The sequence below is a fragment of the Peromyscus californicus genome, unplaced genomic scaffold (genome assembly GCF_007827085.1).
Source record: "Peromyscus californicus insignis strain IS unplaced genomic scaffold, ASM782708v3 Scaffold_21__1_contigs__length_65335640, whole genome shotgun sequence".
Classification (NCBI taxonomy): domain Eukaryota; kingdom Metazoa; phylum Chordata; class Mammalia; order Rodentia; family Cricetidae; genus Peromyscus; species Peromyscus californicus.
The window spans coordinates 63,668,332-63,685,887 of record NW_026294514.1 but is presented as its reverse complement, the minus strand read 5'-3'; the positions used below and the strand labels follow the sequence as shown (position 1 = coordinate 63,685,887).

Here is a 17,556-nt window from a genome sequence, read left to right as displayed (position 1 = left end):
TCAGTCCAGTGTTCTTTGCTCTGTTGAAATATTCAAGTCAGGCTACTCTATCTAACTTACAGATTTAGAGGCTAAAAGGCCAAGATCAGGCAGCCTCATATATGAGAGACTGATGGCAGGTGGCATTGCGGCAGGGGCATGACACATCCTAAGACAGGAAGCCAGACAGTGATGGGGTCCATGACAACTGTCTTAATCCCCCACAAAGGCAGCACCTTCAATCATCTGGAGCCACCTCACACACCACCATGTCAAGGACCAGGTTTTCAATAGATGAACCCTGGGCAGGGGAGGCACTCAAACCAGAGCTAAACCACAAGTCAGTTTCTCTGTCATCTGCACCAGTATCTCCAACACCGAACATCCTCTGTTAAGAAATGAGAACAGAGCCGGGCGGTGGTGGCACACGCCTTTAATCCCAGCACTCGGGAGGCAGAGCCAGGCGGATCTCTGTGAGTTCGAGGCCAGCCTGGTCTCCAAAGCGAGTTCCAGGAAAGGCGCAAAGCTACACAGAGAAACCCTGTCTCGAAAAAACAAACAAACAAACAAAAAAAAAAAAGAAATGAGAACAAAGCTTCTCTTACCATATTGCTATAAGAAAAAAGATACTAGACATAAAATATTGTAAAACTTATAATTGTTCAAGTACAGTACCACTGGTCCTCTATCATGACTGACCTTCCTTTCCACAATGCAGTTCTTTCTTTAAGATTTATTTTTATTTACTGACTGCAAGTGTTTGGCTGCATATGTATCTGTGCACTGAGTGTGCCTGGTGGCCATGGAGACCAGAAGAGGTCATCAGAACTGGAGTTACAGATGGCTGTGAGCCGCCATGGGAGTTCTAAGAACTGAACCTGGGTCTTCTGCAAAAGCACCAAGTATTTTTAACCACTGAACAATCTCCCTAGCCCCAATATAGTTCTTTTGTTATCAGTAAATAAGTGCTTTCCCTATGATTCTACTGCCTATATGTAATTTAGCTATTCCCTGTAGATAACATTTCCAAAATCACTTTTAACATCGACTAGCCATGAGTCTAAAATATGAGAAATAATAATTAGTTCTCATGACCTTGAAGAGTAATGTTGTACAAGTAGCTGTGGTGACAGCTTCCTCAAGGCTGGATTCACAAGCCCAGCAGGGAATTTTCTGCCCTCACTCACCTTTCTGAAATGCAAGTTGGTCCTACACAGGGTCACAGTATAAGGAAGAGCAAGAATCCTGGTCGTGTTTTAAGGCCATTCCGTTTTTTTTTTTTTTTTTTTTTTTTGGTTTTTCGAGACAGGGTTTCTCTGTGTAGCTTTGCGCCTTTCCTGGGACTCACTTGGTAGCCCAGGCTGGCCTCGAACTCACAGAGATCCGCCTGGCTCTGCCTCCCGAGTGCTGGGATTAAAGGCGTGCGCCACCACCGCCCGGCCCGTTTTTTTTTTTTTTAATCTTTCAATATTACAGTAGAATATTTTTAAAGATAATGTTAAAGGCTGGAGAGATGCCTCTCTGGTTAAGTGCACTGGCTGCTCTTCCAGGGGACTCAGGTTCAATTCCCAGCAACCACCTAGTGGATCACAACCATCTATAACTACAGTCTCAGGAGATCCAATGCCCTTTTCTGGCTTCTGTAGGCGGTAAGCACAGATGTTGTGCACAGACGCACATGCAGACAAAACACCAATACATATGAAAGAAATGAATTATTTTTACAGAAAGCATAAAAGGTAATGTCAGTGGTAGTCATTCTCTGTCCTTGCCTATCAGGTTGAATGTGTGGCCCCTGGTGCCTGAGAGGAAAATGCACGCCCTCCTGAGACTAAACCTGAGCCTCAGATCCAGGATGATGACGGGCTAAGAGCAGGTGTTTTCGTAGCGGGCGGCTCAGTCTGTCTTGGTCTTACAGGGATCCATGAGAAGAGTATACAGAGTGAGACTGGTCAATGGTTCACCCCCAGGCAGTTTGAAATCAAAGGAGACCGCGAAAAATCCAAGAACTGGAGGCAAAGCATACGTTGCTATGGATGGACCCTGAAAGAACTGATAAAGGTACTCTGGGGGCAGATGGCTCCCATGGTTCCTGGGAAGATGGTGGACTAAAAGCTTCCATGTGACATGTACCTTCATTATTCTGGGGTAAAACAACTGATTAGAAGCCCTCTCTCTGTAACTGGTAGCTTCAACCAAGGATTTCACTGCCATAATTCACTGGTACCAGATGTTAGCAGAATGTCTGTGTCCACAATACCACTATATTCTTCTTAGCCAGGTTCCATGGCATGGGTTATTGCCAGTATGCCACTCAGGTGTTACCTTGGCTGGCTTGTTTTACAGCTTAATCCTGTTAAATGCATTAACTTGGATCCTTTGGATGGTAGAAGAAAAGACTGTGACCTTTACCATTAACTAGTTGCATAAAATTTGGTAGCATGGATATAATTTAAATTAAATTTAAATATAATTTAAACTTGGAATGCCAGTGATGAAAATAATAGGTGATTACATATCTGAAAACACTGCACCCTGTGGATGCCTGAGTTACAGAGTGTCCAGCAGCACTTCTTCCAGTAGTCATGTCACACTTGTTCTTGAACGGCTGAGCATGGTGGGCCACACCTCTAATTCTGGCACTTGGGAGACTGAGGCAGGGAGATTGTTCAGAGCTTGATGCTGGCCTAGACTCTGTAATGAGTTCCAGGACAGGTTACAGGGTGAGACCTAACTCAACTCCATCTACCCCAAAATAAAAGTGTAGCACGAACCCTAATTGGTCTTATTAATAAAAACCCAGAGTCAGATATCAGGGTGAAAGCTGAAAGATCAGAGAAGCAGAGCAGCCAGCCATTGGTTCTTACCTCTATGAAATCCTCAGCCAAAAGGGACTGACTGTCTCCTCCTGCCTTATACTTCTCTCCCCACCCAGTCATATCACTTCCTGTCTCAACCTCCCTAGTGCTGGGATTAAAGGTGTGTGTGCCACCACTTTGTGGCCTCTTATGGCTAACTAGTAGCTGGTTCAGGCAAGCTTTATTTGTTAGAGCATACACAAAATATCATCACATAAAAGAAAAATAATTTTGAAATTGTATTTTGAAATAAGTTCTTTGCTTTTCATTTATATCAACCCCCTGAATTGGGAAAATCAGGAGGTTTCCCTGGTAGCTGAATCTATTTCTTTTGGCTTAGGGTACACTGATCTTTCTGTCATGAATCTCAGATGGCCTTTCCCTGTGTCATTCTCACAATAAAGCAAAAAGTTTGCTCATGGAGTATAGACTAAACTGCATCTAAAGTCATGGGGAGTACAGGTGTACTGGCCAGGAGAAAGCTAAACCGTCATACCCTACCTGCAGTTACTACTGTGAGGAGAGGTGTCTGCAGGAAATGATGCTGTAGCTAAGAGGTGGGATGGCTATTTCTGGGTTTCAGATTAAAACCGTGTCATGGAACAGTCTTCACTGAGCTGGGTCATAAAGGAAGAGAGTTCTGACAAAGTGTAGAATGGGGCTTTCTGCGTGGGGAACAAAGAGCATGAAAAGCCAGCCCTCAGGGTATCAGGAAGCTGTGAGCGCTCAAGTGGCATCCCTTGTCTGAGCTCACCGTGAAAACCACCAGGCCAGAAAGAGGAGGTCTCAATGTCCCCTAGACTCACTATGGGGAACAAGGGGAGTAATTTCCATGAAGACACCTTGTATTTAGCAACAGTACATCCAGAGAGAAATACCTAGAAGGCAATTAGAAATACCTTGCCACACAGTAAAAACAAAGACCCCACCGTCATTAACCTCTCTGTCTTTCAGAAAAAGCGTCTACCAGACCCACCAAGGAAAAAGAGAAAGGTATTTATCCCAAGAGTTCCTGTTGTGATGTCTGAGCCTATTGTCTGCAAATTATTTGTTTTCCATCTCCATGGCCTTATAAGTTTTAAAACTGATCAAATTTGAATTTATTCTATGGTGCTCACATAGCTGTTTTAACCAGTGTAAGAAAGAAGGCAAGGCTTCTTTGAACATCAAAGTATTTGAGATAGAGATGGGAACAAACCTTGGGAGCCATCACATGAGTGATCTTTTCTGTCTTTCAGAAAGAAAACCCACAAAATCCACAGCGAACAAAGAAAAAGGTAACTGCCTCATGACCTTCTGCTATGATGTCTGAGGTCATCAATCACAAATTGTTAGTTGTCCATCTCTGTCACGTTATAGTTGTTAAATTCACTGATGATGATAAAAATGGAATTTGGGTTGGGGATTTAGGTCAGTGGTAGAGCGCTTGATTAGCAAGCACAAGGCCCTGGGTTCAGTCCTCAGCTCCAGAAAAAAAGAAAAAAAATGGAATTTATAATATGATATTTGTGTGGTTGATATTTTAAAATATTATACAATTAAAAGGTCAGTGCTCCATTTAATGTTAAAACATTTGAGATTGAGGTGGGAACAATCTTTAAAAATAGTGAAAACGCCAGGCGGTGGTGGCTCACGCCTTTAATCCCAGCACTGGGAGGCAGAGCCAGGCGGATCTCTGTGAGTTCAAGGCCAGCCTGGGCTACCAAGTGAGTTCCAGGAAAGGCGCAAAGCTACACAGAGAAACCCTGTCTCAAAAAAAAAAAAAATAGTAAAAACAAGCCTGGCGGTGGTGTGGTGGCGCACACCTTTAATCCCAGCACTTGGGAAGCAGAGGCAGGCGGATCTCTGTGAGTTTGAGGCCAACCTGGTCTCCAAAGCGAGTTCCAGGAAAGGCGCAAAGCTACACAGAGAAACCCTGTCTCGAAAAAACAAAAAACAAAAAAATAGTAAAACAACAGACTGACAATATGGCTCAGGAGGTAAAGGTACTTGCCGCCAAACCTGATGACCTGAGTTCAATCCCCCAGGAATCATGTGCTGGAAAGAGAAAACAAGTTCCCAAAATGTGTCCTTTGCTCTCTACCTGAGTGTCACATGAGTATCTACACAAATACATAAATAAAATGTAATTTTTAAAAACCTAGGAGCTGAAAAGACGGCTCAATGATTAAGAGAACTAGCTGTTCTTTCAAAAGACGCAGGTTTATTCCCAGCATTCACATAGTAGCTCACATCCATCTGTAACTCCAGTCCCAGGACTACCAATGCCTTCTTCTGACCTCCAAAGGTACCAGATTTCGATACAACCACACTTCTTTTGTTCCTCTGCTAAGACAAGATGTTCAGCTCTCATCTCTAGAGTCTGGATAACTCATTGGATAACTGAGGCAGATGCTGAGCTTTCTGGTCCATGGACCACTGCTTAGGATGCAGAGATCTCACCTAATGACTGTGCATTAGAACCCCTCAGAATGTTTAAGCATCCAGTGCTTGGCTCCAGCCCAGACTCGGTGAATTGAAATTGATGTTGATGGGATCCTAGACACTTGCTTTGTTTTTCTTCCTCGGTGTTAAGGACAAACCTAGGGCCTTATTTGCGCTAGATTGAACACTCTACCATTAAACTACATTCTCAAGCTTGGAAAATTTTTTAATCCCATGAGTGATTTTAGTCTATAATATGTTGACAATTACTACTAAATATTGCACAAATCCTAAATCGTCTTATAATAAAAACCTGGAGCCACATATCAGGGTGAAAGCTGAAAGATCTTATCTCACCAACTCCTCAGCCTGACAGAGCCTCTGCAAGGGAGTGAATTCCTGTCTCCTCTCGCCTTATATTCCTTTCTCTGCCAGCCATATCACTTCCTGTCTCAACCTTCCTAGTACTGGGGTTAAGGTGTATGCCACCACTGCCTGACCTTTGTGGCTAATTCTGTGGCTGGCTCTGTCCTCTGATCCTCAGGCAAACTTTATTTCTTAGATTACAGATATCACCACAACTAAATAAGAGAACAAATTCCTTGTTTTAAAAAAGGGGGTTTGAGCCGGGCGGTGGTGGCGCATGCCTTTAATCCCAGCACTCGGGAGGCAGAGGCTGGCGGATCTCTGTGAGTTCGAGGCCAGCCTGGGCTACCAAGTGAGTTCCAGGAAAGGCGCAAAGCTACACAGAGAAACCCTGTCTCAAAAAACAAAACAAAACAAAACAAAACAAAACAAAAAAGGGGGGGGGTTTGGAGAAAGGCTCAGTGGTTAAGAGCACTTGCTGCCCTTCCAAGGACCTGGGTTCAAAACCCAGCATCCACATGGTGGCCTGCAAGCATCTGTAATTCTAATTCCAGGGAATCTGACTTCTTTTTCTGTCCTCTGTGGACTCCAGGCTCACAAGAGATGCATAGACATACATGCAAGCAAAACATCCATACACATAAAATTAAAAGAAAAACAAAAAACCAAAGGGGCAAGGGCATGGCTCAGTGGTAAAGTGTTTGCCTAGTGGTAGAGCGCTTGTCTATCACACTCCAGGTTCCCTGGGTTCAAACTCTAGCACCATGGAGAGAGCACCACTAAAAGGGGCGGGAGGTGTATGAAGATGTGCCTCAATGGTACAGTGATTGCCTAGGCCTGGGTTCTACACCCACATTAAAAAGATAAACCCCAGGCTTCCAGGTTTCTAGACAATGGAATACTATGTAGATTTGCCTTTGAAATGCTCTTTCTCAATATTCACTTGCAGAGGTTTTTTTTTTTTTTTTTTCCAAAGATTTATTTATTATGTATACAGTATTCTGCCTGTGTACATGCAGAACGCCAGAAGAGGGCACCAGATCTCATTACAAATGGCTGTGAGCCACCATGTGGTTGCTGGGAATTGAACTCAGGACCTCTGGAAGAGCAGCCAGTGCTTTTAACCTCTGAGCCATCTTGCCAGCCCCACTTGCAGAGTTTTTAATAAATGACTCAGAAATCTTGATCCAGCAGCCTGAAAATAGTGTTCAGCAAACATAGTCTCACCTGCTGTGGGACCCTGTTGGAGACAGATGCCTCCAAACATGTCCCTCATGGGCCATTCAGGGTTCCTATAGAAAGAGATCTCATGGACCTGCTTCATGTTTGAAGCCTAGAATTTGAACAATGTGTGTAGTTCTTGTGTCATAGTAAATGTCTGGGTGAAGAGAGAAACCACAAATTATTTTATTCACTTCAGCCGACTTGTTAGAGGTTTTCCTTTGCTGGTGATGTCATGAGTAAGGAATTCTGCATCCCAATAGCATCAGGCCCTACACAAGCACAAGCATGAGGTGAGACTTAAAACTTAGGGTGAGCATGACTGGTGTAGAGCTGGGTATCTGAGACATGGAGAGGCAGAGATGAGTCAGGGTTCACATCCCTGCTTCACTTGATGGGAGGTTAAAGGATCATTGTAAAGGAGGAACATGGGCATTATTACAGAACAATAAAGACCTCCCTAGAGAAGCAGAGCGTGAATGCTGGAGGCTCAAAACAAGGCCAGAGTGCAGACCTGAGAGACTGGAAGAGGAGCGGTCATGGGGGGAGCTGTGGATATTGAGGCAAATGCAAGGAGTGGAGGGTACAGGACAGAACCCAAGGAACCCCACATTCTAACAGTAGAACCAGCTCTTCAACCCTAGGAGGCTCCCCTGACCACATTCCTTGAATATTAGAAATGTCACCTTGGAAACTGAGTCAGGAGAATCAGAACCCAAGCTAGACCTGGCTACATGAGCCCCCCTCTCAAAAACATGATAATGATGAAATTAACTAATAATTAATTAAGCCAAATAAGACATTATATTGGAGTCAGACTTTTCTGGGTAATAAATTTGTCAGGTTATCTTTAGTTCACCTCTTTTGTTACTGTTGTTTCTACAATGGGGTTTGTATTTCCATGTCAGAATCACTGTTTTCACAATGTAAACCTTTCTAGTCTGACATCCCAGAAATTCCCTGAACTTCATTTCATACCAGAATGCCTTCTTCTAAAATATCTGTTTAATACTAGTCCTTAATATTTTGAGGAGAGGGGCTGGAGAGACACATAAATAGTTAAGAGTACTACATTGCTCTCCCAGAGGTTTGATTCCCAGCACCCACATGGCAGCTTACAACCACCTGCAAATTCAAGGCCAGGGGTATGATTCCCACTTCTGGCCTCTGTAGGCAACTGCATACATGTGGTGCATGTATATACACTCAGGAACACACACATAAAATAAATATTTGAAATATACTTTGGAGTACAAAGAGATTTCTGGGTCACCTTGGTTTACGCAAAGTCAACATGTTCTAGCATTCGGGGCTCAGACTGCTCTTGATGATGTCTGCAACATTTCTTCTTGTAGCTGAAAATTTCAAAACAGTGTACAGTGTGCTGCCGAGGATGGAGATTGTGCCACTGTGCTATTTGTGGAAAATTCTATCATAAGAAATGCCACATCCCGCCTGTGGAAGACAAGAGGTTAGTAAGACAGTCTTGCCCCCTGGCCCTTCCTCACACACACACACACACACACCCTGCTGGGTTGCTGTCTCCAGCTGGAGTATCTTGATGCAATGGGAACAAGAACGTTAGTGTCAAAACCCAAAGTATCCAGAGTTGTTTCTCAGCACTCATAACAGATTAATGGAAATAAAGACCTTGAAAGTGGTTAACTGAGAGAAGTCTCACTCCATCTCACCTATGTGCTCCACTGGGGTAATAGCACCATGTCGTGGTTGTTGGCTTTAACCATGTATTCCTCTTCCCCGCCACTGAACTGCAAAGTTGCTAAAGCTGGGCTGTGTCAAGCCGTTAGAAATCCACTTTAGCATTCTACCAAACTAGTTGATTCTGGGTTGCAGAGCCCTACATGAGAACTGTAAGTTCTGTGTGTCAGCACCCCACCCCCAACCCCACCAAAGCACTCCTTTGCTTTATCTGTGTCTCTGGACAGAGATAGTATGTATGTAGTAGTATGCAGATAGTATGCAGAGATTCCAACAGGTTGAGAAGGGATTGGATGTGTTCTGTAAATGGTGTGGATGGAACTACTGTGCCTGAAATCCTCTAAGAGAGCACTGCCCTCTGGTGACAGGAGGAGTCATAAGACCACCCAGTGCTCCCAGAACACCATCTCAGAGGATTTTCTTCTGACTAGTTAGACAAGCTACCAAGGCACAAAATGAATCAGCCCTTTCACTCTGCCCACATGCAGCTCCTAACACCCCACCAGGAGCATTTTGTAATGGGTACCTTGAAAAAAACTGAATGGACAAGGAGAGCCAGTATTGTTAAGAAGGGTCATTGAAATGAATGAAACTTAGGGTGTCTTAGTCAAGTTTTTATCGCTGTGATAAAACACCACAACCAAGAACAACTTTGGAAAGAAAGACTTTTTTATCTAGCAGTTCATAATCCACCATCTAGAGAAGTCAAGGCAGGAACCTGGAGACAGGGACAGATGCAGAGGCCATGGAGTTGTGCTACTTACTGGCTTGCTTCTCATGGCTTGTTCAGCCTGTTTTCTTATAGCACCCAGGACCACCTGCCCAGGGTGACACTCCCACATCAATCATCAACCAAGAAAGTGCAGCATAGGCTTTTCCACAAGGCCAATCTGATCGGGGCATTTTCCCCAAATGAGGTCTCCTCTTCCATGGACTCAAGTTGATATAAAATTAGCCAGCATATGGGGTAAAATGGAAAATATTGACACCATCAGTAAATTTCCTTTCCAATAAGTTTCCATAACACAGATTCTAGCTGAAGACCCAGCAATGTCAAATGAAAGGACACTTGTAGCTTTTGCTATGCTTATTCAGCAAGACTGAGAAGCAAGAGTTGCTTTTTGGTCTCCTGATTGTAACTCTCATCTAATTGGCTCATCAAGGTTCAAGACTCCTGTGCTTAAGGCACCAAATTCACTGTTATGACCAAACATGGCTTGTTGTCAATATCCCAGTACTCAGATGGAAATTTCTAGTTTTGAGATCACTAGGAATTCATCACTTCCTTGGGTACCACCTCATTCAATATACTCACTATTGACAGAAGGGGTTATCTTTGCATATCAAACCCACATGGAGCTCCAGTACAGTGTCCTCCAAGAGTGAAGTTGAACTCAAGGTGGAAACCACTTGCCATTCTTGAATAGAGGTCTTTATCAGCCACAGGAATGGAGGCTGATTCACAGACTCTGCCCTTGCTCACTTTATGCTTGACCTCTCAGTGGCCCATGGAGTTGTGTCTTCTGCAAGATAAAGGATCAGTTAAGGTGCCAAGAAAATCAAGCACGTTATAAGGAATCAGAGGTCCTGAAGAGGAAGATGTTGCCTGAGGAGCAGCTGGTGAGTCAGTGTGAAGTTGAAGGCCCCTCTTTTTGGTTGGCAGAAAGAACAGTCTCACAGATGGTGAGGAACAAAACCCTAATGTAAATTGTGATGTGCTTTTGATCATGTGATCCAATGGTAAAATTCATATTCCAGAGAGTAGCTGCATTTCATATTTGTCTCAAGGAGGTAAAGGTCTGTGAGTCATTTGTTGCACCTTGGAATTTAAGCAGGCCTTTTCTCTCTAAGTTACCTTCCGTTTAGAATTTTCTTTCATCTTTTGCAGAAATGTGAGCTGCTTCTCTTGAGTATCTATTGCCATTCAAAAAGTCGCTTTTTTATCCCCAAACCAAAGAAAGTGAGTAACAACAACAAACTGAAATCTTGTGATCTTATTCCCAGACAAGTTGTCTTTCTCTTTGCCTGTTGATGGGTATCTTTGTGCAGGTAGCCATGCACAGCAAATTACCATAGATTGAGGCAGTATATACAATATAAATTTGTTTCTTATGGCTCTGAAGACTGGCAGTCTGAGGCCAAGGTGCAGGGAAAAAAAATGGGCTGTGGTGAGGACTTTGACTTCTTTGAGACAGAGTCTCACTGTGTATCTCTGTCTGGCCTGGTACTCACTATGTAACCAGGCTGGCCTCAAACTCCCAGAGATTCACCTGCCTCTGCCTCCCAAATGCTGGGATAAAGGCGTGCACCACCACAACTGGCTGAAAGTCTTCGGGGATGCAGGCAGCTCACTTCTGACTGCTCTCTCCATATGGTGAAGAGATGGAAAGAGCTTCCCGAGTCTTGATAAGGCACTGATCCCACTCCCAGGGGCTGCACCTTCATAACCTAACGGCAAAGGCTTTCCTTCTTAGTTCCAGTGTACCGGGGTTAGGATTTCACCCTGTGAGTTAGAGGCAGTAGAGACGCACATTCAGAATCCATAACCATGGGAGTGTGTGGAAGGGAGGCCGACTCAGGACTATGCTGACAGCACTCCCTTTGGTGTTCTCCTCAACAGAGGAGAGAGAACTTTCCAGAGCTCCTCGAGCACATGTGGCTAGGCAAAGTCAAGTACAGGCTGAATAAGAAGACGTACCCTTCAGTGCAGCATTTTGTGGAGGACATGCGCCGCATCTTTCAGAACCACAGCATAATCTATAAAGTAAGAGCCTCTGCTTTCTGTTTCTCTTTTAATTGAGTCACTTTTTCTCACTTTCTCACGTCAGGTTGATGCTCTAACTGCCCTCACCATGGGGCAAGCCTCTACATGTCAAATTTGAGCAGGGATTCAGAAAGCCCCATGCTGCCGGAGGGGAAATTAACCGTGACTCACATAGGACCCCCGAAAGCTCACTGCTGAACAGTCGACTTTCACCCCGGAGGGCAACAGGCTACAGAGCTGCTCAGTGTTGCAGGGAACAGAAGTGTATTTTAAAGACAGCCAGCATTTTTCATCTATAAAGAGAGAAAATCAGACTTCTCACATTGCAAAACCTCAAATTTCTTAGTATCTAAATGTCCTAGTGCTGGGGCAAAAAATTCTTAAATTCTTGCCCCAGAGCTGGGGAGATGGCTCAGTAGTTAAGAGCACTTACTGCTTTCAGAAAGGAACAGTACCTACATCAGGGGGTTCCCAGCACCCACATCAGGGGGCTCACCAGGAAATTCATCACCCTCTTCTTAACTCCTCAGGCACCTGCACTCACATGTACACACCACAAATAAGTACACATGCTTAAAAATAATAAAAACACCAAAGGCAGAGGCAGGCAGATCTCTGTGAATTTAAGGCCAAGCCTGGTCTACAAAGCAAGTTCTAGTTTTAAAAAAAAAAAAAGAAGCAAGTTCTAAGCTAGTCAGGGCTACACAATGAGACCCCGTCTCAAACAAACAAACATTAGTAACAACAATAATAGTAAGTATATTTTAATTAATTAATTTTCTATTTTAAAATTTTGTTTTCATTCATTTTCACCATATTCTTTCCCTTCCCCCAACTCTTCCCAGATCATCCCCACCTCCCAATCCACTTGACTTCAGATTCTCTCCCTCTCAAAAAAAAAGGAAAAAGCAAAAAAAAAAAAAAAAAATCAAAACAAACTAAAAATCAGACCAAGACAAAAGATAGCAAAACAATACAAAAAGTGCATACACACACACACACACACACACACACACACACACACACACACACACAAGAACAAAAACCCACAGGGTCTGTTTTATGTTGACCAACTACCCCCAGGCATAGGGCCTGTCCTGGAAAGACTGATATACCCAGTGACACTCCATTGGAGAAAACTGATACCCACTTTCCCAGCAGGTACCAACTGCAAATAGCTTTTTGAGTAGGGGTGTGACTTTGTGTTTACTTCTTCTCTGTGCTGGGGTTTTGTCTGGTTTGAATCGTTCATTTGTGTGTGAGCTCTCTTGTGTCTGGAAGATGTTGTTTCCACCTCGGGGTCTTACAGTCTTTGTACTTCCTCTTCCACATAGACCCCTGAGCCCTGAGGGGAGGGGTTTGATAAAAATTACCCCATTTAGAGCTGAGTGCTCCAAAGTTAGTCTCTACACCTTGTCCAGTCGTGAGTCTCTGTTGAGTCCCATCTACTGCAAGAAGAAGCTTATCTGGGAAGTGCTAAGTGATGCTCTGACCTTCCATCTGATGGATAACAATATTAATAATACTTTAATAATAATAACAATAAATAACAATAAATCTTTTAAAAAGTGCCACAGAATTAGAACCCCCCCCCCAGTCATTGGATGAGGTGACCTAAGATTGGGGACATGTCTTTAAAACACTTTCCCAAAGATCTGAGGGGAGACCAGAAGAAGTCTAAGCAAGCTATAGTGAAAAGAAAGCACAGCCTGAGTCTGGAATACCCGACAGAGGTCAAGGTAGGCAACTGAGAAGTGGGGAAGGAGGTACTAATGAAATGGTCACGTTGAGTCTTTGTCCACTGAGGCATGAAGTGAGCATGAAAACTTCATTTTGTCCAGGGTGACATGAGTTTGGGGTGTAGAAACTCTACTCCATTGTCTCTGATCAACCTAGAAAGAACAATTAATGTCACTCCATTACTTTTTATTTTAGCTCTATAGTCAAGACTGTTCTTTGCACCCAAATCCAGGGTGAGTGTGTGAAATAAGATACAGCTAAGTGAATTCACTGTCGCTGAGTTTACCTCCTACTCCTTGTTAGTGTTAGGCCTAACATGAATAACCTTCTGTCAGTTTAGCTTTTGTGGCTAGTTTGAGCCCCTTTTAGTTGATTTTTAACTAGGCAGGGACAAGTGGCTTGCTGAAAGGACACATTTGGAAGGTCCTGCTATGTAGCTGCGAACAGTCTTGAACTCACAGAGATCCACCCGCCTCCACTTCCCCAGGCTGGGGACAAAAGGGTGTGCCCCACTGCCCTGCTAGCATTTCAAAGTTTTAAGTTGCTGCATTGAGCATCTGCCTCTTCTCCAAATTTCATAACTCCTTCTGCATCCTAATAAGTTTCCAAGGGCTTAAAAGTGCAGGGAGGGCTGGAGAGATGGCTCAGAGGTTAAGAGCACTGGCTGTTCTTTCAGAGGTCCTGAGTTCAATTCCCAGCAACCACATGGTGGCTCCCAACCATCTGTAATGAGATCTGGCTCCCTCTTCTGGCCTGCAGGGACACATCAAACAGAATAAATAAATAAATAATAAATAAATAAATAAATCTTAAAAAAAAAAGATATTTAAAAAAAAAAAGTGCAGGGAAAAGGATGACCCCGTTAATTTCTCTAAGCATTTGTATGCTGTCATACCTCACCTAGCACCAACACAGTAGGAGCGGGAAATCCCATACCACGAAAGCTTTGCTTCATGCAAAATATATGAGATATATTGTATAAAATTGCATTTGAGCTATCTGTGAAATATTTATGCAAACCAAATGAATTTCTGGATTTCAAATTCAGTCCCACTCCTGTGGTATCTCATTGTGTACAGGCAAATATCCTGTATCTAAAACCCAAACCACTGCTGACCTCAGGCATCTAGAGCAAGGGATATTCAGCCTGCAATACTAGTTTTATTTCTGTCTTTCCAAGAAAAAGACATAACCAAACTATCATGGACTATGACCTCTTTCTTTAAAAGAAAAATGGTTACACTTTATTGATTTACTTTGTGGATCAGTGCATGTCATGGCGCAGGTGCATGGATGGAGGTCAGGGGACCACTTGCTGGAGTCAGTTCTCCTTCCACCATGTGGGTCTCAGGGATTGAACTCAGTCTGCCTAGCAGCAGGCGCCTTTACCCACTGAGCCATCTGGAAGCCACCCACCACCACCACCTCAACCTCCTCTTAACTGGGTTAAACCTCCCCACTTGGAACAGTCTAAGCAAGGTTCTGGGTTATCCGGGGACTGGCTGGCCAAGCTTACCAAGCGATGGCTATCACTGATTTCCTAATTCTCTTTCAGAACAGCAAGTTCAACAACCTTGGAGTCACAGTAGGAAGCCTATTTGAGAAGAATTTCAAAATAATTTTTTCAATCAATGATACAAGCAAACAACCTCAGCCATGTAAGCACACTGTTTTGTTAACATAGGCCTTCCTTTCTGTTCTCTCCACTATCCATCCCTCCAGCCATCAACAGCACAATGCTCAGAGAGCCCACCGTCCACTCCACCCTTCTGTGTAAACACCCTGCCACACTTCAGCTTCTGACTTTCTATATTGCCCTTCCTGTTCAATTATCTTCCTAAATAAAACTTAACACTTGCAATGTGCACCATAATGGTGAACTGTCAGGTGCTGAGGGAGCCCACTGAGAAGATGACTCTGGAAGCAAGATTGTACCCTTTCCTCATTTTAAACCCAAGTATGTTTGTCTCCAAATGTCCTCCAGAGCATCTTTTCTAAGGATGGCCTGGCCCCTCTAACCCAGTGACTGAGCAGAGAAACTAGCAAAACAGGCCAAGAGTGAAAACACTGTGCTTGGGAACAGCTAGAAGGTGAACCATTCCAACAGATATAACAACTGTTTTTCCTGTGATATAAAACGAGAATGAGTAGCCAGAAGTTCAGCCCTGGGAGCTCAGCCATGGAGAGAAAACTCAATCAGGAACTGTGGCTGACTGCTCGGCTTCCATAGACAGTTTCCACTGGCTGTTGTGAGCATCCAATTTGATAATGTTATCTCTTTGTTGCTATTTATTCTTCAACCTGGAAGCCTCACCAAAGGCTAATTCTGCTCTGCCCTGAACTCCACTGGGAGCTCTGCCATCCCCCCTCCCTACCTGAGGACTCCCCCCAGTCAATTCCCCCTGGATATTTCAAGCACACGGTTAATGATACTCTCTTGTTTTTATATTTACTCTTGTACTTCGGCTTGTTACATACTTAATAAACTCACCCATTCAAAACTGAAAGTATGGCTGTCATTGTCGATTCTCAGGACTGTGCAGAACATAATAGGGTGGGTCAACAATCTCTACAAGGTGCTATTTCTATTTGAAAGTAGTGGCTCTTATAAAAAATGAAAGAGGAAGGAGGACCAGACAATGGGTGGAATGATGATTCACCCCACAGACACCTGGCCTCTGCTCAGACTGCTAGAGTAAAGGAACACACATCTCTGTCTGAAACTGCAGTTTACAGGGTGAGCATGTCAGGAGAGAAGCACTCCAGGGTCTTGCAGTGTTAACACTCAGGCATTTACACTGGCCTGCTCTCAGGGACCTAGCAGGACACAGCAGCAGCAGCAGCAGCCAAGATGTGACACTGTAGCTTGGTAAGTATTTTTGTATCCCTGGTAGTAGGTTTGTCTGCTGAAGCAATAAGCCAGATTAAGCGGAATTAAAAGTCCAGATTTAATGAGCAAAGCACTCTGCGGTGACTCTCAAGTCCCCCAAGAAGTAAGCGGGCTCCCGCAACCGACCCACCCACCCCACCCCGCACCCCGCACATGGCAGGTCTATGGACCAAAGCTGAAATACCCTGTAGGCTGTGGTCTTGAGCGGCTCTAGGGGAGGAGCTGTGGTCTAGCAGGCTTTATGAAGGTCAGTGTTTGGCCAGAGAGAAGGAAGGCGGAGGTGGAGCTTCCAATGGAATATCCCAACCTTCTTGAATATATGGGTGCTAGTTCAAGTCTGGCTACTTTCTGTTGGCATGGGATGCTGTGGGGAGGAGGAGCTGGGAGTCAGTGGGCTCATGCTCGGAGAGAGGTGTGGGTGAAGAAGCATTCTGTTAACTGCCATCCTGGAGGCCTCGGGGATCTGTTTCTTGAGGAAACAGAGAAGGCAAGTTGCTAGGAGAAAAAATAGGTTGTTATCACTGGCCCTATGAATGGGACTAGCCATGGGGAGAGTGGAGATTGCCAGTAAGAATGTGCCAGTAAGATTGCCAGTAAGAGATGTTCCCTGGTTGTACTGACAAAGATGAATGAGCAAGACAGAGGAGCAGCAGGCCCTTCATTGGGACAATCTGGAAAACCAGAGGGTGGAGGGTCCCAGGTGCTGGACAGTCCATCCATCCTGGAAAGGTGCCCGCTTGAGCCTGGAGAGGTGGTACCAACACTGATGTCCCAGGAGCCTGGGGGGATGGCATGTCAAATTTGGGGATGATGAGTTCCAGGAGTACCTGGGTCATCACATCTGCTGTTTCCCTGGAGATGGGGAGTGCCTCCATCCATCCTGTAAAGGTGTCAATAAGAGATAAGAGATAGCAGGGCGTTTTGTAAGTGGGCACGTGGGCGAAGTCAACCTGCTAGTACCCACCCAGTTGGTGTCCTCTGAGCTGGTGCAGGGACTGGCGCATCTGGAGGCCCCCTGCAGGTTAGCCTTGGCACACTTCTTGAAGAAAGAGTGGACCTGTAAAATACCAGCTCAGTAGCCATTAAGTCTCTGTCATTTTTAATAGATTTAGAAGCTGCTTGGTCTGCACTTCTGCTTACTCAGGGAAAATTCATCCATCTCAGAGCTCTGATGGTGTTGATGACTAGGCTAGTCAGTTTAATGGCAGCAACCAAGGCTTCAGAGGCCTTCTCAGTTCTCTTCCTGTGTAAAATTCGGGCCACAGCCTCTTTCTCTCCTAGAGCTACTACCAAGTCTAGACACAACTAACCTTGTTACCACACTCAGACAAGAGATAAACTCACAGAACAGATTTCAATGTAACTTTTTACTCTTCCTTTATTTAAAGGACCTCCCTCTACAATGACTGCCCTCAGTAATCAACCACCTGTATCTCCTGGAAAATGAGATATAAAGAAGGTGTTTTAAGGTGTAGAGTTTATGTGAAGATATGAAAGCTTGAGGATCTACGAAAACGTTTTAGGGTCTAAGAAGGTGTTTTAAGGTGTGCAAATGCACGTTATTAAGGTGTGTAAGGGCCTGGATTCTAACCTTT

The 17,556-nt window shown here is 44.2% G+C and overlaps 1 protein-coding gene across 2 annotated transcripts in view; it reads left to right on the top strand.

Moving 5' to 3' along the window:
• Positions 1-15,572, top strand: part of Sp100 (SP100 nuclear antigen) — a 73,042-nt gene extending 57,470 nt beyond the window's left edge. The window contains exons 17-24 of one of the 2 annotated variants that reach the window (XM_052750554.1): positions 1,898-2,040; positions 3,792-3,830; positions 4,076-4,114; positions 8,204-8,319; positions 10,070-10,187; positions 10,456-10,527; positions 11,188-11,331; positions 14,627-15,572. In XM_052750554.1, coding sequence (XP_052606514.1) covers positions 1,898-2,040; positions 3,792-3,830; positions 4,076-4,114; positions 8,204-8,319; positions 10,070-10,187; positions 10,456-10,527; positions 11,188-11,331; positions 14,627-14,755 — 800 coding nt within the window. In that variant the 3' untranslated portion in view covers positions 14,756-15,572. The remainder of the gene's footprint in view (positions 1-1,897; positions 2,041-3,791; positions 3,831-4,075; positions 4,115-8,203; positions 8,320-10,069; positions 10,188-10,455; positions 10,528-11,187; positions 11,332-14,626) is intronic. The other variant, XM_052750555.1, reaches the window with a different exon arrangement.
• The last annotated feature ends 1,984 nt before the right edge of the window (positions 15,573-17,556 follow it).